This window comes from Dendropsophus ebraccatus, chromosome 3 (genome assembly GCF_027789765.1).
Source record: "Dendropsophus ebraccatus isolate aDenEbr1 chromosome 3, aDenEbr1.pat, whole genome shotgun sequence".
NCBI lineage: Eukaryota > Metazoa > Chordata > Amphibia > Anura > Hylidae > Dendropsophus > Dendropsophus ebraccatus.
This window is the reverse complement of record NC_091456.1, coordinates 176004782-176023045: the sequence shown is the minus strand read 5'-3', so window position 1 is coordinate 176023045 and position 18264 is coordinate 176004782. Positions and strand designations below refer to the sequence as shown.

General features: G+C 43.7%; 1 protein-coding gene across 1 annotated transcript; it reads right to left on the bottom strand.

The window, feature by feature from the left end:
• Positions 1-1011: 1011 nt before the first annotated feature.
• GRP (gastrin releasing peptide) lies at positions 1012-14839 on the bottom strand. The gene is made up of 3 exons (XM_069964809.1): positions 14392-14839; positions 3991-4238; positions 1012-1364 (listed from the first exon to the last, which is right to left on the bottom strand). The coding sequence occupies exons 1-3, from the start codon at positions 14558-14560 to the stop codon at positions 1317-1319; spliced, it is 465 nt and encodes a 154-aa protein (XP_069820910.1). The 5' UTR covers positions 14561-14839; the 3' UTR covers positions 1012-1316.
• Positions 14840-18264: the final 3425 nt, after the last annotated feature.

Genomic DNA, 18264 nt, shown 5'->3' with positions numbered 1-18264 from the left:
TATATATATATATATATGTATATATAGATAGATAGATAGATAGATAGATAGATAGATATGCTGGGCTGTATAGCTAGAGGTATAACCAGTAGGAAGAGGGAGATATTGTGATTCCGCTGTATAGAGCTCTAGTGACATCACATCTGGAATACTGTGTCCAGCCCTGAAGACCTCACCTACAAAAATATTAGAGGGTGTGAGGCATAAAACATATCAGGGAAGACTCTTTCAAAACAACTGGTGCCAGAAAGTTATATAGATTTGTAATTTACTTATATTAAAAAATATCAAGTATGCCAGTACTTATTGGCTGCTGTATGGCCTGCAGGAAGGATATTCTCTCCAGTCTGGAGGGCAGGAGAGGTATTCTATGGGGATTTGCTACTGCTCTGGACAGTTCCTGACATGGACAGAGGTGGCAGCAGAGAGCACTGTGTCAGACTGGAAAGAATACACCACTTCCTGCGGGAAATACAGCAGCTGATAAGTACTGGAAGACTGAAGGTTTGTTAATATAAGTAAATTACAAATTTCTGGCACTTGCTGGGACCATTTGATTTGAAAGAATATTTTTTTTGTGAACTACCCTCTTTAAGACCTAAATCTGTATAGTCTGGAGGAAAGAAGGGAAAGGGGGGACATGATTGAAACCTTTATACATGTAACATATCTAAAAGTTCAAGAGGGAAGAAAGTGAACAAAATAACAGGGAGGGGGGGGGGCACAATCTAAGATTTTGGGGGGGAAAATCAGAAGCAATATGACAAAATATTACTTTACTGAAAGAGTAGTAGATACTTAGAACAAACTTCCAGCAGATGTGGTAGGTAAATCTACAATAACCTAATGTAAACCTGCCTGGAATAACGATATATCGGAGGGCAGACTACATGAGCTGGGGGGCTGCCGACAATCTTCTATGTTCCCATGTTTTAAGATCCAGTACTAGTCAGTGACCGTTCTACTGTATAATACAGAACACAACACAGACATAAAACAACGGACAAGATCTTTATTTGAAGTTTTTATTGTGAATGTCAAAATATTCTGTGTCTACAAACTAAAGAGATGAATTTGTCAGCGGTGCTAAAATATAATGATGTCACTTTTAAGACCCTTCCTAGACCGGTATTTACAGATCAGGCGAGTAAGTCCGTGCTCTGGATACATGGGGTCGGCGAGAGTATCACTAGGAAATGCACCATGTACACAAAGTATCATTTACAGAAATCATATATCAGGCATCTGGTACAATCAAATGTGGCACAAGTCTCGTCCTCCTCCTCCTCCTCTGCGGTGCAGACTCCTCTGGCCTCTCAGCTCTGTGCGTTCTCCTTCATCATCTGGTAGAGGTAATCCAATACCTGGAAAGATAGTGACAGATGTGAGATTTAGTGTACCAACCAAAGAGGTAGACTATCTGGGCCATGGTAAGAGGGAGCCTGGAGCTCGACTCATAGCTGTGGGCAGGGGCGTAGCTAGGATTCATGGGGCCCCATAGCAAAAAACTGGTATATACTCGATGATGTGGCCAAAAAATAAATCTCTTTTGGCTAGAGGCAGAATCCTGCGTGCAGCCACAACAGTGACTGGCAAAGCAGAGATCCAATGTCTGCTTGTTCTGTCAGTCCACTGTATTTAACTGTAACAGCTTATTAGGAGCCTCATGGTTATATACATAGGTGCAGGAGCGGACTACCTTCTGCTTAACCCCTTATGTACTGCAGTTTGTATGTAACCCAGTGTTCTCTTACATGCTGCAACACAAAAAAAAGGGTTAATAGGCAGAAGACAATTAGCTCTCTGCTTAACTACTGATAACCCCTGACTTCTGCGGGAGCCTAAGAGAACAGAGGTCAGAGGTTATCAGAGCAGTGAAGCGGAGAGCTAATTGTCTTTAGCTTATTGACCCTTTTTTGTGTGGCAGCTTGTAAGAGAACACTGGGCCACTTACACACTGCAGTACATTAGGGGTTAAGGAGCAGAAGGACACAGGAGGCTATTATTTTCCCTAAGCATCCCCGGGCCCCCTCCCCCCATGAGCCCCATAGCAACTGCCTTCTCTGCCTCTATGGTAGCTATGCCACTGGCTGTGGGTCATACCTCTGGGACCCCACTAATCAGGAAAATAAAGAGTGAATGGGGAAAAGGATTGACCACCACTCTATCCAATGTCTCAACTTCAGAATATGAATAGAGAAGTGGTCAACGATGAGCTTTGCTGCTTCATGGAACTTAAGGGAACAATAGTATGCCAGTTTGGGTCCCAATAGTTGGATCCCCAGCGGTCAGCTAACATTGACTCCTGAGATAATGTCAATGATACTTTTCTTGAGCTGCTGCAGCAACTAGAGCAGAGACCTCCAGCTGTTGCACAACTTGAATTCCCATCATGCCTGGACAGCCAAAGCTTTAATGAGGAATGATGGGAATTGTAGTTTTGCAACAGTTGTAAGGCTAAAGGTTCCCCATTCCTGATAGGATCACATACAGAATTTTACATCTTTTCATCTATCAAAAGTCCAGCTTAGACACCTTGAATGCAGTTTTTTTATACTATTGCATTACACTGTGAAGGTTTTCTCCCTAGAACTGTATTTAAAATTTTGCTCAGTTTCTTTTCTGCAGCCTCCGTGTTGTTACAATAGTACAGGCTGCTGTGTGGTGTTCACAGCGAAATCCATCCACATAATGACTCCAGCTCTTCTCTGTTCTCTCCTGAATGATATTCTCAGTCTATTCATGATATATGACATATGACAGGGGCTACAAATTGAGCAGTCAGGCAGCTTCCCTTACCAAGGCCGAGCACCGAGTACAGTAGGGGACAACATGTAGGCTGCAGAAGAGAAACTGAGCAAAATGTTCACCCTCTTCCATAATATTACAATGATAAAAAAAATATATATTCAAAAGTGACCATGTCTATTAAACTTATCATCATAGGAATTATTTCTGAACATTTCCTGTACCTTATTACTATATTTTCATATAGGAACCTGCAAGTACCACCTCTCGGCTGTCTTCCCTGGATTTATACATAACAGATTACGCATAAAGTCCATATAAATATCCTTGGTTAAGCTTATTACATGGGGGGGTGGAGACCCCTATTCTAAAGAGTGGTCAAACCAACATCGATGTACTGTAACATGTACCATTTTTGTCATATTTGCTGTGTATCCAGAAACAGTGCCCCTTTTGTCCATGGACTGGCACTGCCATTGACAGTATGGTATATGTTACTATAATGTGCAGACTACACACAGCCTTGTATTACGTACATTACTGCATCCTTCAATAGAAGGGGAAGCAGAGACAGTGGAGTAACACATGATTACAGGACCTGACTACACACAGGGTTTGTTTGTAGTCTGTAACCATGGCGCTGCATAGATCTACATAGGAGCTGTATACACAAATCAATAGGAGATTCTTAACCAAGACAATTTAGTATAGTTGCAGCCTTTTGAGGCTAGGTCCTAGCTATGTTTGTAGTATATATCAATTATATATCAGCATACCATAATAAATACTTCAGCATACCAGAGCTGTGTCCAGTCTATTCTACTCTTGACTACATTCAGTCCATTTTCAAGTATATACTATTATTTTCCAGGACTGAAAAGTGAAGCTGTAAAGGGTTTTGAGTCCTGTAAATTCAGAGTTGCCCCAAAATAATCAATAGTAGAACTGAATGGGCACGGTTCAGATACATGCCGCTATCGGTTGGCATATATGACATATACCGCAAACATAGTTCACATGTGTGAACATACCCTTACAGTAGATGCATTGGAGTAATAACAGTTTCAGATTTCAGGGCATGCTGAGGCTTGTAGTTCTCTACAGCCAAAAAGCCATCGGTTGCAGACAAGCCCAGTGTGATGCAGCACACATCAGTGGTCAGATCCCCCCTTTACAGTATTGATATGGTAAAGGGTCTGCATCTAGGTTAGGGGGTGATGGTAATAGACAAGCAGCACTTACCTCTTTATAGTTGTTGTTGTCGTCGGAGTCTAAGAATTTCCTGTTAAATAACCTTGTGTCCCTCATGGACTGGGAATTTCTGACATCACTGGTCTCCAGCATCCTCAGTAAACTGAGGAGGGCTTCTCTCCATTGCTGAGAGCCTTCCACTGACTTGTCTCCATCCATATAGCCTGCGGCTGAGGTCCTGTCTCCTCCATCATACATGTAGGGATATTCCTCTATACTCTTCTTACCCATTAGGTGGCCTGGAGGAAATAGAAAAGGAGAGTGAACACCAGGGGTGATTCTAGCCTCTCTGCTGCCCAAGGCGAACTATAGGATGACGCCCCCCCCCCCCCCCCGGTCAATCCGCCCACATTATAATCCACTACTGCCCCCCCCCCCAACTGCTGTCCCCAATAAACATAATGTTTGGTCCCTTGCTGCACAGAGGATGTCAGGAGAGGAGGGGGCTGATCTTATAGGGGAGGTCACAGCAGCACAGAGGAGGTCAGGAGAGGAGGGTGCTAATCCTATAGGAGAGGTCCCAGCAGCACAGAGGATGTCAGGAGAGGAGGGTGCTAATCCTATAGGAGAGGTCCCAACAGCACAGAGGATGTCAGGAGAGGAGGGTGCTGATCCTAGAGGAGAAGTCCCAGCAGCACAGAGGATGTCAGGAGGGGAGGGTGCTGATCTTTTAGGAGATGGTCCCCCTCTTCCCCCCTTATAGATGGACCCCCTCTTCCCCCCCTTATAGATGGTCCCCTCTCCCTTATAGATGGTCCCCCTCTCCCCCCCCCCTTATAGATGGTCCCCCTCTCCCCCCCCCTTATAGATGGTCCCCCTCTCCCCCTCCCTTATAGATGGTCCCCCTCTCCCCCTCCCTTATAGATGGTCCCCCTCTCCCCCTCCCTTATAGATGGTCCCCCTCTTTCCCCTCCCTTATAGATGGTCCCCCTCTCGCCTCTCCCCCCTCCCCCTCCCTTATAGATGGTCCCCCTCTTCCCTCTCCCTTATATATGGTCCCCCCCTGCACAGCAGATAAAACAAAAACAAAAAACAGCACACAACTCACCTGCCATCCGTTCCCCCATCGAGCCTCTCTGGTCTGGTCCCGGCTGATGTGCGGCTGCCCGGGGTGTCCCGTCCTGTCCCCGGCAGCGCGCGCATCAGAGAGCTCCCCGTGCGCCTGTGGCTGTGACTTCCAGTGCACAGGGAGCTCTCTGATGCGCTCGCTGCCGGAGACAGGATGGGACACCTCCGGCAGCCACACATCAGCCGGGGGACTAAAGGCTGCATTCCCACGTTCCGTGGAATGCCGCTACCGGAGACCCCCGCGCCCGGACAGCATCTGTAATTAGATGCTGGGAGCGGGGGAGACTGTATTCATAAGCGCCGCGCTGTAGTAACAGCACCGCGTGGCTGATTCATTACACCGCGGCGCTTATGAATACAGTCTCTCCCGCTCCCAGCATCTAATTACAGATGCTGTCCGGGCGCGGGGGTCTCTGGTACATGGTACAATCAGTGGCGGATTATAATGTGGGCGGCCGCCCGAACCGCCCATATTATAATCTGCCACTGAATGCCGCCCCTAGGGGCGTAGCTAATGTCTCTTGGGCCCTGGTGCAAGAGGTCAACTTGGGCCCCCCCTTTCTCGATGCTATTGGTATATATATATATATATATCTCAAGACTGATATTACCAATAATACCAGTATACAGGAAATATTATCACCGCCATACTGTTACCAAACAAATCCTGTTTACTGAGACCAATATTGCCAATATTACCAGTACACAAGGGGAAATATTACCGCCACACCACAACCATCACCACCATATTGTTACTGACCAAATCCAGTATACTAAATCCAATAAAACACAGTACCAGATAACAAGTAACAAATAATACCACCTCATAGTGACTAACACCACCGCTGCTACTGAATATAATCCTCTGTACATAGACCAATATCACTTCATACAGTCATATAGAGGTGGACGCACTGTACACAGGATCTATACACCATATACATTACAGTGCAGTTATATCAAGTGACTCACTGGGGACGTCTTCTCTGATCGGAGTTCATCCCTTTTCATCTTCTCCATCTGTTGTGGGCGATTTTGAGAACTTCTCTGGGCCACGAATCCACAGAATCTGCCAGACAGACATATTAGGCTCCTCACACTGACACCATCATCTCTCTAAAAACTGCACATCTGTACTGTCCCCTTTACACCCTCATTTAGTAGGTAGCCCTGACACTATGTGACCCGCCTTAAAGTACATGCCCCCCTCTGTGCATGCCCTATTGTATACACCCCCCATGTAGTCCACCTTATAGATGGCCCCCAATGTTTCCCCCTTATAGATGGCCCCCTGTGTTGTCCCCCTTACAGATGCCCCCCATGTTGTCCCCTCCTCCTGCCCCTTTATCACCATACTACTACCCCTTTCATCCTCCTGCCCCTCCATCATCATACTACTACCCCCTTCATCCTCCTGCCCTTTCATCATCATACCACTACACCCTTCATCATCCTCTTGTTCCTTAATCATCATACCACTACACCCTTTATCATCCTCTTGTTCCTTAATCATCATACCACTACACCCTCATCATCATACCACTACAACCCCCATCATCCTCTTGTTCCATCATCATACCACTACACCCTCATCATCATACCACTACACCCCCATCATCCTCTTGTTCCTTAATCATCATACCACTACACCCTCATCATCATACCACTACACCCCCATCATCCTCTTGTTCCATCATCATCATACCACTACACCCCCATCATCCTCTTGTTCCATCATCATCATACCACTACACCCCCATCATCCTCTTGTTCCATCATACCACTACACCCCCATCATCCTCTTGTTCCATCATCATACCACTACACCCCTCATCATCATACCACTACACCCCCATCATCCTCTTGTTCCATCATCATACCACTACACCCCCCATCATCCTCTTGTTCCATCATCATACCACTACACCCCTCATCATCATACCACTACACCCCCATCATCCTCTTGTTCCATCATCATACCACTACACCCCGCATCATCCTCTTGTTCCTTCATCATACCACTACACCCCCCATCATCCTCTTGTTCCATCATACCACTACACCCCCATCATCCTCTTGTTCCATCATCATACCACTATACCCCCATCATCCTCTTGTTCCATCATCATCATCATCATACCACTACACCCCCCATCATCCTCTTGTTCCATCATACCACTACACCCCCCATCATCCTCTTGTTCCATCATCATCATCATACCACTACACCCCCCATCATCCTCTTGTTCCATCATCATCATACCACTACACCCCCCATCATCCTCTTGTTCCATCATCATCATACCACTACACCCCCCATCATCCTCTTGTTCCATCATCATCATCATCATACCACTACACCCCCATCATCCTCTTGTTCCATCATACCACTACACCCCCCATCATCCTCTTGTTCCATCATCATACCACTATACCCCCCATCATCCTCTTGTTCCACCACCATACCACTATACCCCCCATCATCCTCTTGTTCCACCACCATACCACTATACCCCCCATCATCCTCTTGTTCCACCATCATCATACCACTACAGCCCCCATCATCCTCTTGTTCCATCATCATACCACTACACCCCCATCAATCTCTTGTTCCATCATACCACTACAGCCCCCATCATCCTCTTGTTCCATCATCATACCACTATACCCCCCATCATCCTCTTGTTCCACCACCATACCACTACACCCCCCATCATGTCCCTTTAAAACAAAAAAATCTTTACTCACCTGAATGGTTCCTCTAGTCTTCCTGTCACGCGCGCTGGCGGGCTTACCGCGGCTGGGGGCGGGACTTCCAGTGGAGGGGGCGGAGCTTCGCGGGACCTGTTTTTTTGCCCTCAAGATGCTCCCAGCCCCGCAAGTCAGCCGGGGGCCGTCCCAGCCGCCTCTTGTGATCGCAGGCAAAACATTGCTTGCGGTCACAAGAGGGAGTGGGATGGGAGCAGTACAGTGGCAGTACAGTAGCGGCCCGGTCGCGGCGACCGCTGCGACCGTGGTAGCTACGCCACTGAATGCCGCCCCCATGATAACAGCTGGTGGCGCCGCCTGAGGCAGACGACTCAGGTCGCCTCATCATTGCGGCGCCACTGGTGAACACCAGGAGCCAAGAGATGGCCATTGACCTGACCTATATGGATCCTACAGGGTCATTATGGAAAGAAACTGGGGCTACCCAGCATACCATGTGTTTGACACAATAACCCCATCCCAAAAACAAAAAAAAAAACAAAACAAAAAAAATCATCACAGTAATAGCTCTTAAGGAGAGCCATATACTTCTATAGCTAAAACACGTTTGGTTAGAATCCCTTTACACAGACAGATTTATCTGACAGATTTTTTAAGCCAACCCCAGGAACAGACTATGAACAGAGAACAGGTCATAAAGGAAAGACTGAGATTTCTCCTCTTCTCAAATCCATTAAAAAATCTGTAAGATAATTTGTCTGTGTAATGGTGCGTTTACACGGAATGATTAGCGTTCGAATTTTCGCAAGCTTGAAAATGATGGAGTAGGCCATCGAAATGTCGCTTCACTAGTTTGCTGTGCTGCACCACTTTGTCGCATGAAATATATTTCACACAACTGGAGTGCCGTGGAAGTAGCTTCGCACCTATATAGAGCCTGTGATCACAGCGATCTGTTGGCAACCCAATTTAGATAATAAATAGATAGGAGATTAGATAGATAGATAGATAGATAGATAGATAGATAGATAGATAGATAGATAGGAGATAGATAGATAGATAGATAGATAGATAGATAGATAGATAGATAGATAGGAGATAGATAGATAGATAGATAGATAGATAGGAGATAGATAGATAGATAGATAGATAGATAGATAGATAGATAGATAGATAGATAGGAGATATGTTTATATAGTCTATCTATTATGTGTCTATTATTATCTATCTTCTATCTAGCTATGGGACAGACTCTGTACATTATTAGTTGTATAGCTACATACTATATATCTAGTTGTTTTCTGTCTTCAGATTTTTAGCTATAAGAGTATAAGAGCGGCATCTACTGGTGAATCTGGGGATTGTGACTGAGCAGAACTGCTATGAGCAGCATCATACATCTCATTATCTGACACTATATATTTATAAATATATGATCAAATATCACTATATTTGTAAATACATTCATTTAACTAGAGTCCCATCACCCCATAGGTATATAACTAGAGCAGTGTCTATCAGTCCCATCACCCCATAGGTATATAACTAGAGCAGTGTCTATCAGTCCCATCACCCCATAGGTATATAACTAGAGCAGTGTCTATTAGTCCCATCACCCCATAGGTATATAACTAGAGCAGTGTCTATCAGTCCCATCACTCCATAGGTATATAACTAGAGCAGTGTCTATCAGTCCCATCACCCCATAGGTATATAACTAGAGCAGTGTCTATCAGTCCCATCACTCCATAGGTATATAACTAGAGCAGTGTCTATCAGTCCCATCACCCCATAGGTATATAACTAGAGCAGTGTCTATCAGTCCCATCACCCCATAGGTATATAACTAGAGCAGTATCTATCAGTCCCATCACCCCATAGGTATATAACTAGAGCAGTGTCTATCAGTCCCATCACCCCATAGGTATATAACTAGAGCAGTGTCTATCAGTCCCATCACCCCATAGGTATATAAGTAGAGCAGTGTCTATCAGTCCCATCACCCCATAGGTATATAACTAGAGCAGTGTCTATCAGTCCCATCACCCCATAGGTATATAACTAGAGCAGTGTCTATCAGTCCCATCACCCCATAGGTATATAACTAGAGCAGTGTCTATCAGTCCCATCACCCCATAGGTATATAACTAGAGCAGTGTCTATCAGTCCCATCACCCCATAGGTATATAACTAGAGCAGTGTCTATCAGTCCCATCACCCCATAGGTATATAACTAGAGCAGTGTCTATCAGTCCCATCACCCCATAAGTATATAACTAGAGCAGTGTATATCAGTGCCATCACCCCATAGGTATATAACTAGAGCAGTGTCTATCAGTCCCATCACCCCATAGGTATATAACTAGAGCAGTGTATATCAGTCCCATCACTCCATAGGTATATAACTAGAGCAGTGTCTATCAGTCCCATCACCCCATAGGTATATAACTAGAGCAGTGTCTATCAGTCCCATCACTCCATAGGTATATAACTAGAGCAGTGTCTATCAGTCCCATCACTCCATAGGTATATAACTAGAGCAGTGTCTATCAGTCCCATCACCCCATAGGTATATAACTAGAGCAGTGTATATCAGTCCCATCACCCCATAGGTATATAACTAGAGCAGTGTCTATCAGTCCCATCACCCCATAGGTATATAACTAGAGCAGTGTCTATCAGTCCCATCACCCCATAGGTATATAACTAGAGCAGTGTGTATGATCCCATCACCCCATAGGTATATAACTAGAGCAGTGTCTATCAGTCCCATCACTCCATAGGTATATAACTAGAGCAGTGTATATCAGTCCCATCACCCCATAGGTATATAACTAGAGCAGTGTCTATCAGTCCCATCACCCCATAGGTATATAACTAGAGCAGTATCTATCAGTCCCATCACCCCATAGGTATATAACTAGAGCAGTGTCTATCAATCCCATCACCCCATAGGTATATAACTAGAGCAGTGTATATCAGTCCCATCACTCCATAGGTATATAACTAGAGCAGTGTCTATCAGTCCCATCACCCCATAGGTATATAACTAGAGCAGTGTCTATCAGTCCCATCACCCCATAGGTATATAACTAGAGCAGTATCTATCAGTCCCATCACCCCATAGGTATATAACTAGAGCAGTGTCTATCAATCCCATCACCCCATAGGTATATAACTAGAGCAGTGTATATCAGTCCCATCACTCCATAGGTATATAACTAGAGCAGTGTGTATTAGTCCAATTACTCCATATATAAAAAAAAAATATATAAGAATCATTTGAATTCCCTAAACTAACTTAATTTATATCAAATCAAACAATCTCCTGTGTGATATTATTAGGCTGTGTGCTATTATTCCGGGTCCTCCTCTCCATCCTCATACACATCTCTTACACATCTCCACCTTATACACATCTCTTTCCAGACAGACTGGAGACATAAAGCGCACCTAGAACACTAGTACAGTAAGTGCAAACCAGAGAATATATTGTATCCCTATGGAGTCTGCATATTCCGCTGGGGATCAGGAAGGGGACGATTATTCTGCAAAAAGGTTTCGTTTTCTCTATCCCGAATATTAAATTATTAGATTATATTATAGACTATACAGGACAGCATCATTACTAGGCAGCTAGAACAATCTCCTATCTATCTATCTATCTTTCTATCTATCTATCTATCTATCTCCTATCTATCTATCTATCTATCTATCTATCTATCTATCTATCTCCTATCTATCTATCTATCTATCTCCTATCTATCTATCTATCTATCTATCTCCTATCTATCTATCTATCTATCTATCTATCTATCTCCTATATATCTATCTATCTATCTATCTATCTCCTATCTATCTATCTATCTATCTATCTATCTCCTATCTATCTATCTATCTATCTATCTATCTATCTATCTATCTATCTATCTCCTATCTATTATCTATCTATGTATCTATCTATCTATCTATCTATCTCCTATCTATCTATCTATCTATCTATCTATCTATCTATCTATCTATCTATCTATCTATCTCCTATCTATCTATCTATCTATCTATCTCCTATCTATCTATCTATCTATCTATCTATCTCCTATCTATCTATCTATCTATCTATTATCTATCTATGTATCTATCTATCTATCTATCTATCTATCTCCTATCTATCTATCTATCTATCTATCTATCTATCTATCTATCTATCTATCTCCTATCTATCTATCTATCTATCTATCTATCTCCTATCTATCTATCTATCTATCTATCTATCTCATATCTATCTATCTATCTCCTATCTATCTCCTATCTATCTCCTATCTATCTATCTATCTATCTATCTCCTATCTATCTATCTATCTATCTATCTATCTATCTATCTATCTATCTATCTATCTCATATCTATCTATCTATCTCCTATCTATCTATCTATCTATCTATCTCATATCTATCTATCTATCTCCTATCTATCTATCTATCTATCTATCTATCTATCTATCTATCTCCTATCTATCTATCTATCTATCTATCTATCTATCTATCTATCTAACATATTTTGCATGTACAAAAGACTGCACTGTGGTGCATTAAATTAAATAATCTATTGGAGATTAAATAACATTATTAATAATAATAATAATCTTCATTAAGTCATTTGTTGCTATTTATTAAACCTGCAGCTATGTTGGGTGTACAGGAGGTGTCTGTGACTGTATGGGTTACAGCTGTGCTCTCCTGTATAGGATTCCTGATGGTAATTCCTTTATAATGAGAAGTATCAGCGCAGGGAAAGACTCCACCACACCCTATGCCCTGCTACCTGCTCTGCCCTGCTACCTGTGCGGTCCCGGCTCTCTATCTTCTCTGGACTGCTCTGTTACCCATGCTGCAGTCATCTACTTGTTGTCTACTGATCTTCTACCCGTAATACAATGATTCTCTAACTCCTGCACCGCTCTGCTATCTGTCCTGCACTGATCCTTTCCCTGTTCTGCACTGGTCTTCTCCCTGTTCTGCAATGGTCTTCTCCCTGTTCTGCAATGGTCTTCTCCCTGTTCTGCACTGGTCTTCCAGTTCTGCACTGGTCTTCTCCCTGTTCTGCACTGATCTTATCTCTTCTGCACTGATCTTATCTCTTCTGCACTGATCTTATCTCTTCTACACTGATCTTTTACCTGTTCTGCAATGATGTTCTAACTCTTGTGCTCCGCTCTGCTACTTATTTCCCACTGATCTTCTAACTCCTACACAGCTCTGCTACCTGTTCTGCACTGATCCTTTTCCTGTTCTGCAATGATCTTGTAACTCATGCTCCTCTCTGCTACCTGTTCTGCACTGGTCTTCTACCTGTTCTGCACTGGTCTTCTCCCAGTTCTGCACTGGTCTTCTCCCAGTTCTGCAATGATGTTCTAACTTTTGAACACTGCTCTGCCACTTATTTCCCACTGATCTTTTAACTCTTGCACCGCTCTGCTACCTGTTCTGCACTGTTCTGCCACCCATGCTGCAGTCATCTACCTGTTCTCCACTGATCTTCTAACTCTCCTGCACCGCTCTGCTACCTGTTCTGCACTGATCTTATCCCTGTTCTGCACTCATCTGCTACCCATGCTGAAGTAATCTACCTGCTCTCCTACCTGTTCTCCACTGGTTTCCTACCTCTTCTCCACTCATCTTCTATAACAATAATAATAATAATAATAATAATAATAATAATAATAATAATAATAATAGTGCTTTTATTTGTATAGCGCACACAGATTCTGCAGCACTTCACAGAGTTTCACCAATTATTGCTCCCTGTCCCCAATAGGGATCACAATCTAAGTTCACCTATCTGTATGTTTTGGGTGTGGGAGGAAACCATAGTACCCAGAGCAAACCCACGCAAACACGGAAAGAACATACAAACTCTTTGCAGATGTTGTCCTTGGTGGGATTTGAACCCAGGACTCCAGCGCTGCAAGGTTACAATGCTAACCACTGAGCCCCTGTGCTATTCTGCACTGATCTTCTTCCTGTTCTGTGCTGATCTTCTCCCTGTTCTACATTGATCTACTACCTCCTCTGCACTGATGTTCTACCTCTTCTGCCCTGATCTTCTCCCTGTTCTGCACTGATCTTCTACCTCTTCTGCACTGATCTTCTACCTCTTCTGCACTGATCAGCAGCTTGTTGATTTGCCAGCTGGCATCTGCCATGAAATATTATGAGTATATAGTATAATATCAGCTGTAAAGGGTGCAGACCACTGTCCTTTGACATGTCCTTATATTATGATGTGTACCTATGTGGAAAAACATTTTTAATCTACCTTAGACAGATGAGGTGAGTCTCTATAACACTGGACATGAAGTTTAGCAGAATTATTTTTCAATGCAAACAATGTAGTAGTAAACTATAACTATCTGGAACATTGCTGTATGCGAAACCTCTGGCTCTCCAGCTTTTGTAGATTAACACTTGAAGTTTGATACCACAACCTCACATATACTACTAGTTAGTTAACCTGCTCTGCCCTGCTCCATGGATAAGCTGTCTAATCTCAGAGCATTGCTGGAGTTTGTGCTCTAGAATGTAGGCTATAGTAAGTGATGAGAGGTTAGAGAGCTTACCTACAGCCCAGTGGCTGCCCCTGGTGTATACTTTGGAGAGAGGAGCTGTGTCCTGGTGCTGCTGCTGCTGGGATGGAGCTGCCTGGGAATGGACTTTGAAGAGGATCAGAGTGCAGAGGATGAGGGAGAAGAGGGTGCGGTATCTCCAGAAGATCAGGGCTCCTTCCATTGCTTTTTATAATGAGGGAGATGTCCCTGAAGAAGCTGAGATTGTCCTGGGTGCTGAGACTGAGACTGGAGCTGTCCTGGGTGCTGAAGCTGTCTATGGTGCTGAAGCTGGACAGGAGCTGTCTATGGTGCTGAAGCTGGACAGGAGCTGTCTATGGTGCTGAAGCTGGACAGGAACTGTCTATGGTGCTGAAGCTGGACTGGAGCTGTCTATGGTGCTGAAGCTGGACAGGAGCTGTCCAAGGTGCTGAAGCAGACAGCTGTCCCTGTGCTGCACTGGAATCCTGGCTCTTCTAGTAACCAAGCCTCACCGAGCAGCATTTATAAGTGAAGAAGGAAGGTCTGGTGTCAGGTTTATCAGTCTAGCACCTCCCCCACACCAGCTTCTCACTGACCCCAACCCAACAACTGACCTGGTCTCTACAACACTGGTGGCCATGAGTCACATATGCCAATATCATCTGTGCTCCGTGTCACTCAAATCTTATTACTATTTGTTTCCAATAATAAATCATCTTTCCCTTTCCTCTGTTTCCTATACCACTCGCAATCTAAGACCTGACACCTTTCACCAAATGTTCATTACCTAGAAGAAGGTCTCCGATCGGAGTGGCTGGACCCATGAATGGAGGATATGAAGAACCTCCCCAGATGACACCACCTAGATAGATGACATTTGTTAATTGAGTTAGCCTAGCTGAGTCACTGGAACCCCAGAGGTGAAGCCCGGGCTTTATCTCCCGATGCACATTCTTCATTCTGGGTCTTGTCTGTACAAAATGTCAAACATGCCAATATGTGTACAATTAATATTGTCTGGATGAGAGTGGGACGGAGAGGGTATTATAGGAGAAGGGCTGCAAGAAATTGGCAAGATTGTGCAAGATTGTCCTGTCCCATGGGCTACGAGAACATTGTCCAGCATGCCAACACCTCAATGTACAATACCTGGCAGGTCAGTTTCACAGTTTCCGAATAGGTCAGGATAAATAAGTATATAACATTACCCTATCATGAAAAAATATATAGACAGTAGAATTTCAGTGAAGGGTCGATAGGTGACAATCCTTCAGTTTTCTATAGGTTCATTCATACTAGAACATGTAGTGAGTCAAATTCCAATTCAATATGAGGTCTTTTGACTTGATAAAGCTGAACACTATGGTGGTGTAGAGAGGCATCAGCTCCCCGATTTACTATTCATTCTCATAGGCTACTCTCTACAGGCCGGCATAGTGCTCTATCGAGCATCAGGTTGCTCCTCACTGCTTGATGCTCAAGCAAGCACCTAATGGTGCTCAGGCAATTAGTTAAAAAAAAAAAAAGCTTGTTGATAGGCAGCTGGGCAGCCAATCAACAGGCTTTAAGGTTGTGGTAATGCATAATGCATTTTCACAGCCTTTACCCATCATGGAGGGAGGGGATAAATTATACTTACCATCCATGTGGTGTCTTCTCCTTGATCTACAATTAACAGTCAAGGTAAGACAAAGCTGCAGCCGCTGATTGGCTAAGCTCAATCAACAGTAGCAGTGTCCCACCTTAAGGGTAAATTTACGATGAAGATAAAAGAAAATGGTGCGTGTAAGGAACCCATGATGGTAAGTATAACCCCCAATCTAAAACAGTACAATCTTGCCTCCAGGGGATTAGGTGGAGACGCTATGCATCTCCACTTAACCCCCTGGGGGCCAGACTGTAACCTTCTGAGGTTTTTGGTGAACCAGACACCCTCCCCTCTGCCAAATAAGGGGCACATGGTTAAATGCTCGAATCTCCCATTGACTTGGTTCAACTCTCCACTTCATTGGCTCGAGTCAAGCACTTGAGCGTTTTAGTGCTCACTCAACACTACAAATGATCTATTAGAGTAGCAAAAAGGAAAGAAACAAGGTTCTTTATATTATCGATGTCACAATGATATACAAACACAATCTATAACACACAAATAGTTAGAGACATTGAGTAACCATGAACAATGTAGGGGGGGGGGAAAAGTAAGTGAACCTCTGTGTTGTCTTTGCCAAGAGGTTAGAACATCAAATAGGAGAACACTGCACCAACACCACAAAGTCATCCTTACTGTGAAGAATGGTAAAAATTGCTGCTAAAGGCGAATTTACAGCGTATTCCTTTGCATTTTCCTCCTGCACTGTGGATGTTTACTCAACATGCTCAATAAAAGGCATGAACTTTACAGCTGCTTTGTGTTATTAGTTTAGGTTGTGTTTGTGTATAAATGGGACTTAGAGAGCAATCGATGCAGAATTACAGATAATGACAAGGGGTTCACTTACTTTTTCTTACATTCATATACTAACATGAATTTTTAGATTTAACATTGTTTAACCATTCCATGACTCTCTGCCAACTGTACACAGGGACGCCACACACATTATATACAAATCAGACTGTATGTATTCTTTAGCTGATTCATTGTCCTCATTGTGTTTCCATAGTTGTGGCGTGTTCCAATAAATCAAATAGTATAACATCCATCAGGGCTCCTCAATGCTATCTCACCCCTCTAATGTTCTATCAGAAGCCTTGTGAAAGTTCTATGAGAGCACTGTATAATTCTGCACAGATAAATCACAAGTGATGGGACCTCTACCTGCACATAAAGGGGAACAGCTAAACCAGCCTGCTGCTTCTATAGGAATACACAGTGTACAGCTGTATGCCCAGACCAGGGCTGGACTCGGACTGAAATTTAGCCCTTGCATTGGAGAGCACAGAGGCCGGCTTGCTGTCTGGTTTACTTTGGACATATTTAAAGGGGTCATCTGGCACTTACATTTTTTTGATACTATGCTGTTGTTATATAAAACATAGTAAACATCTTGGTTCTTCCACTAACCTCTGCCAGCGCCACTTGTGAGACAAGCTCATCTCAGCACTAACAGCCCACTCAGCCAATCAGCCGATGCTGTCACGACTCAGCCAGTGATTGGGCCAATGATGTACCCACTACATACCACATGTGCCACTAACATACCCACTACATACCACATGTGCCACTAACATACCCACTACATACCACATGTGCCACTAATATACCCACTACATACTTCATGTGCCACTAACATACCCTCTACATACCACGTGTGTCACTAACATACCCCCCCTACCTACCACGTGTGCCACTAACATACCCACTACATACCACATGTGCCACTAACATACATACTACATACCACATGTGCACAACAAAACACAGTTATCACTGAACTCAAGGAGAACAGTGAAAAAAATTCCAATGAAGTACTAAATCAAGAGTCTCCACTGATGCCCCAAAAAATTTAAATATGCAAAACAGGAGTCCGTGGAGCCTCAAAACGGCTGTCTGTGGATTGAAGCCTGCCTTGGCAAGCCCTTGTCATGATTGCAATACTCGCACCTTGAGTTAGACATTGACAAAAGGGGCCACCCTGGTGTTTCCCTATTTATGTTCCAATACTCGCAACCGAGTGGGACTGAGGGGGTTATTTATCAGGGTGGTGTGGTGCTCTCCCTATCATGGAGGCACCCCGTGGCAACAGGCTAGAGATATCTGGCTATCCCATGTTTTGAGACTCGCAACCGAGGCTCCACGGACTCCTGTTTTGCATATTTACATTTTTTGGGGCATCAGTGAAGACTCTTGATTGAGTAATTCATTGGAATTTTTTTTCACTGTTCTCCTTGAGTTCAGTGATTACTGTG

Coding starts and splice junctions, on each gene's coding strand:
- GRP (XM_069964809.1), bottom strand. CDS start 14,560: ATGGAAGGAGCCCTGATCTTCTGGAGATACCGCACCCTCTTCTCCCTC. Junction 4,239..14,391: donor GGGCAGCCACTGGGCTGTAG/GTAAGCTCTCTA, acceptor TATTTCCTCCAG/GCCACCTAATGGGTAAGAAG. Junction 1,365..3,990: donor ACAACAACAACTATAAAGAG/GTAAGTGCTGCT, acceptor CTATCTTTCCAG/GTATTGGATTACCTCTACCA.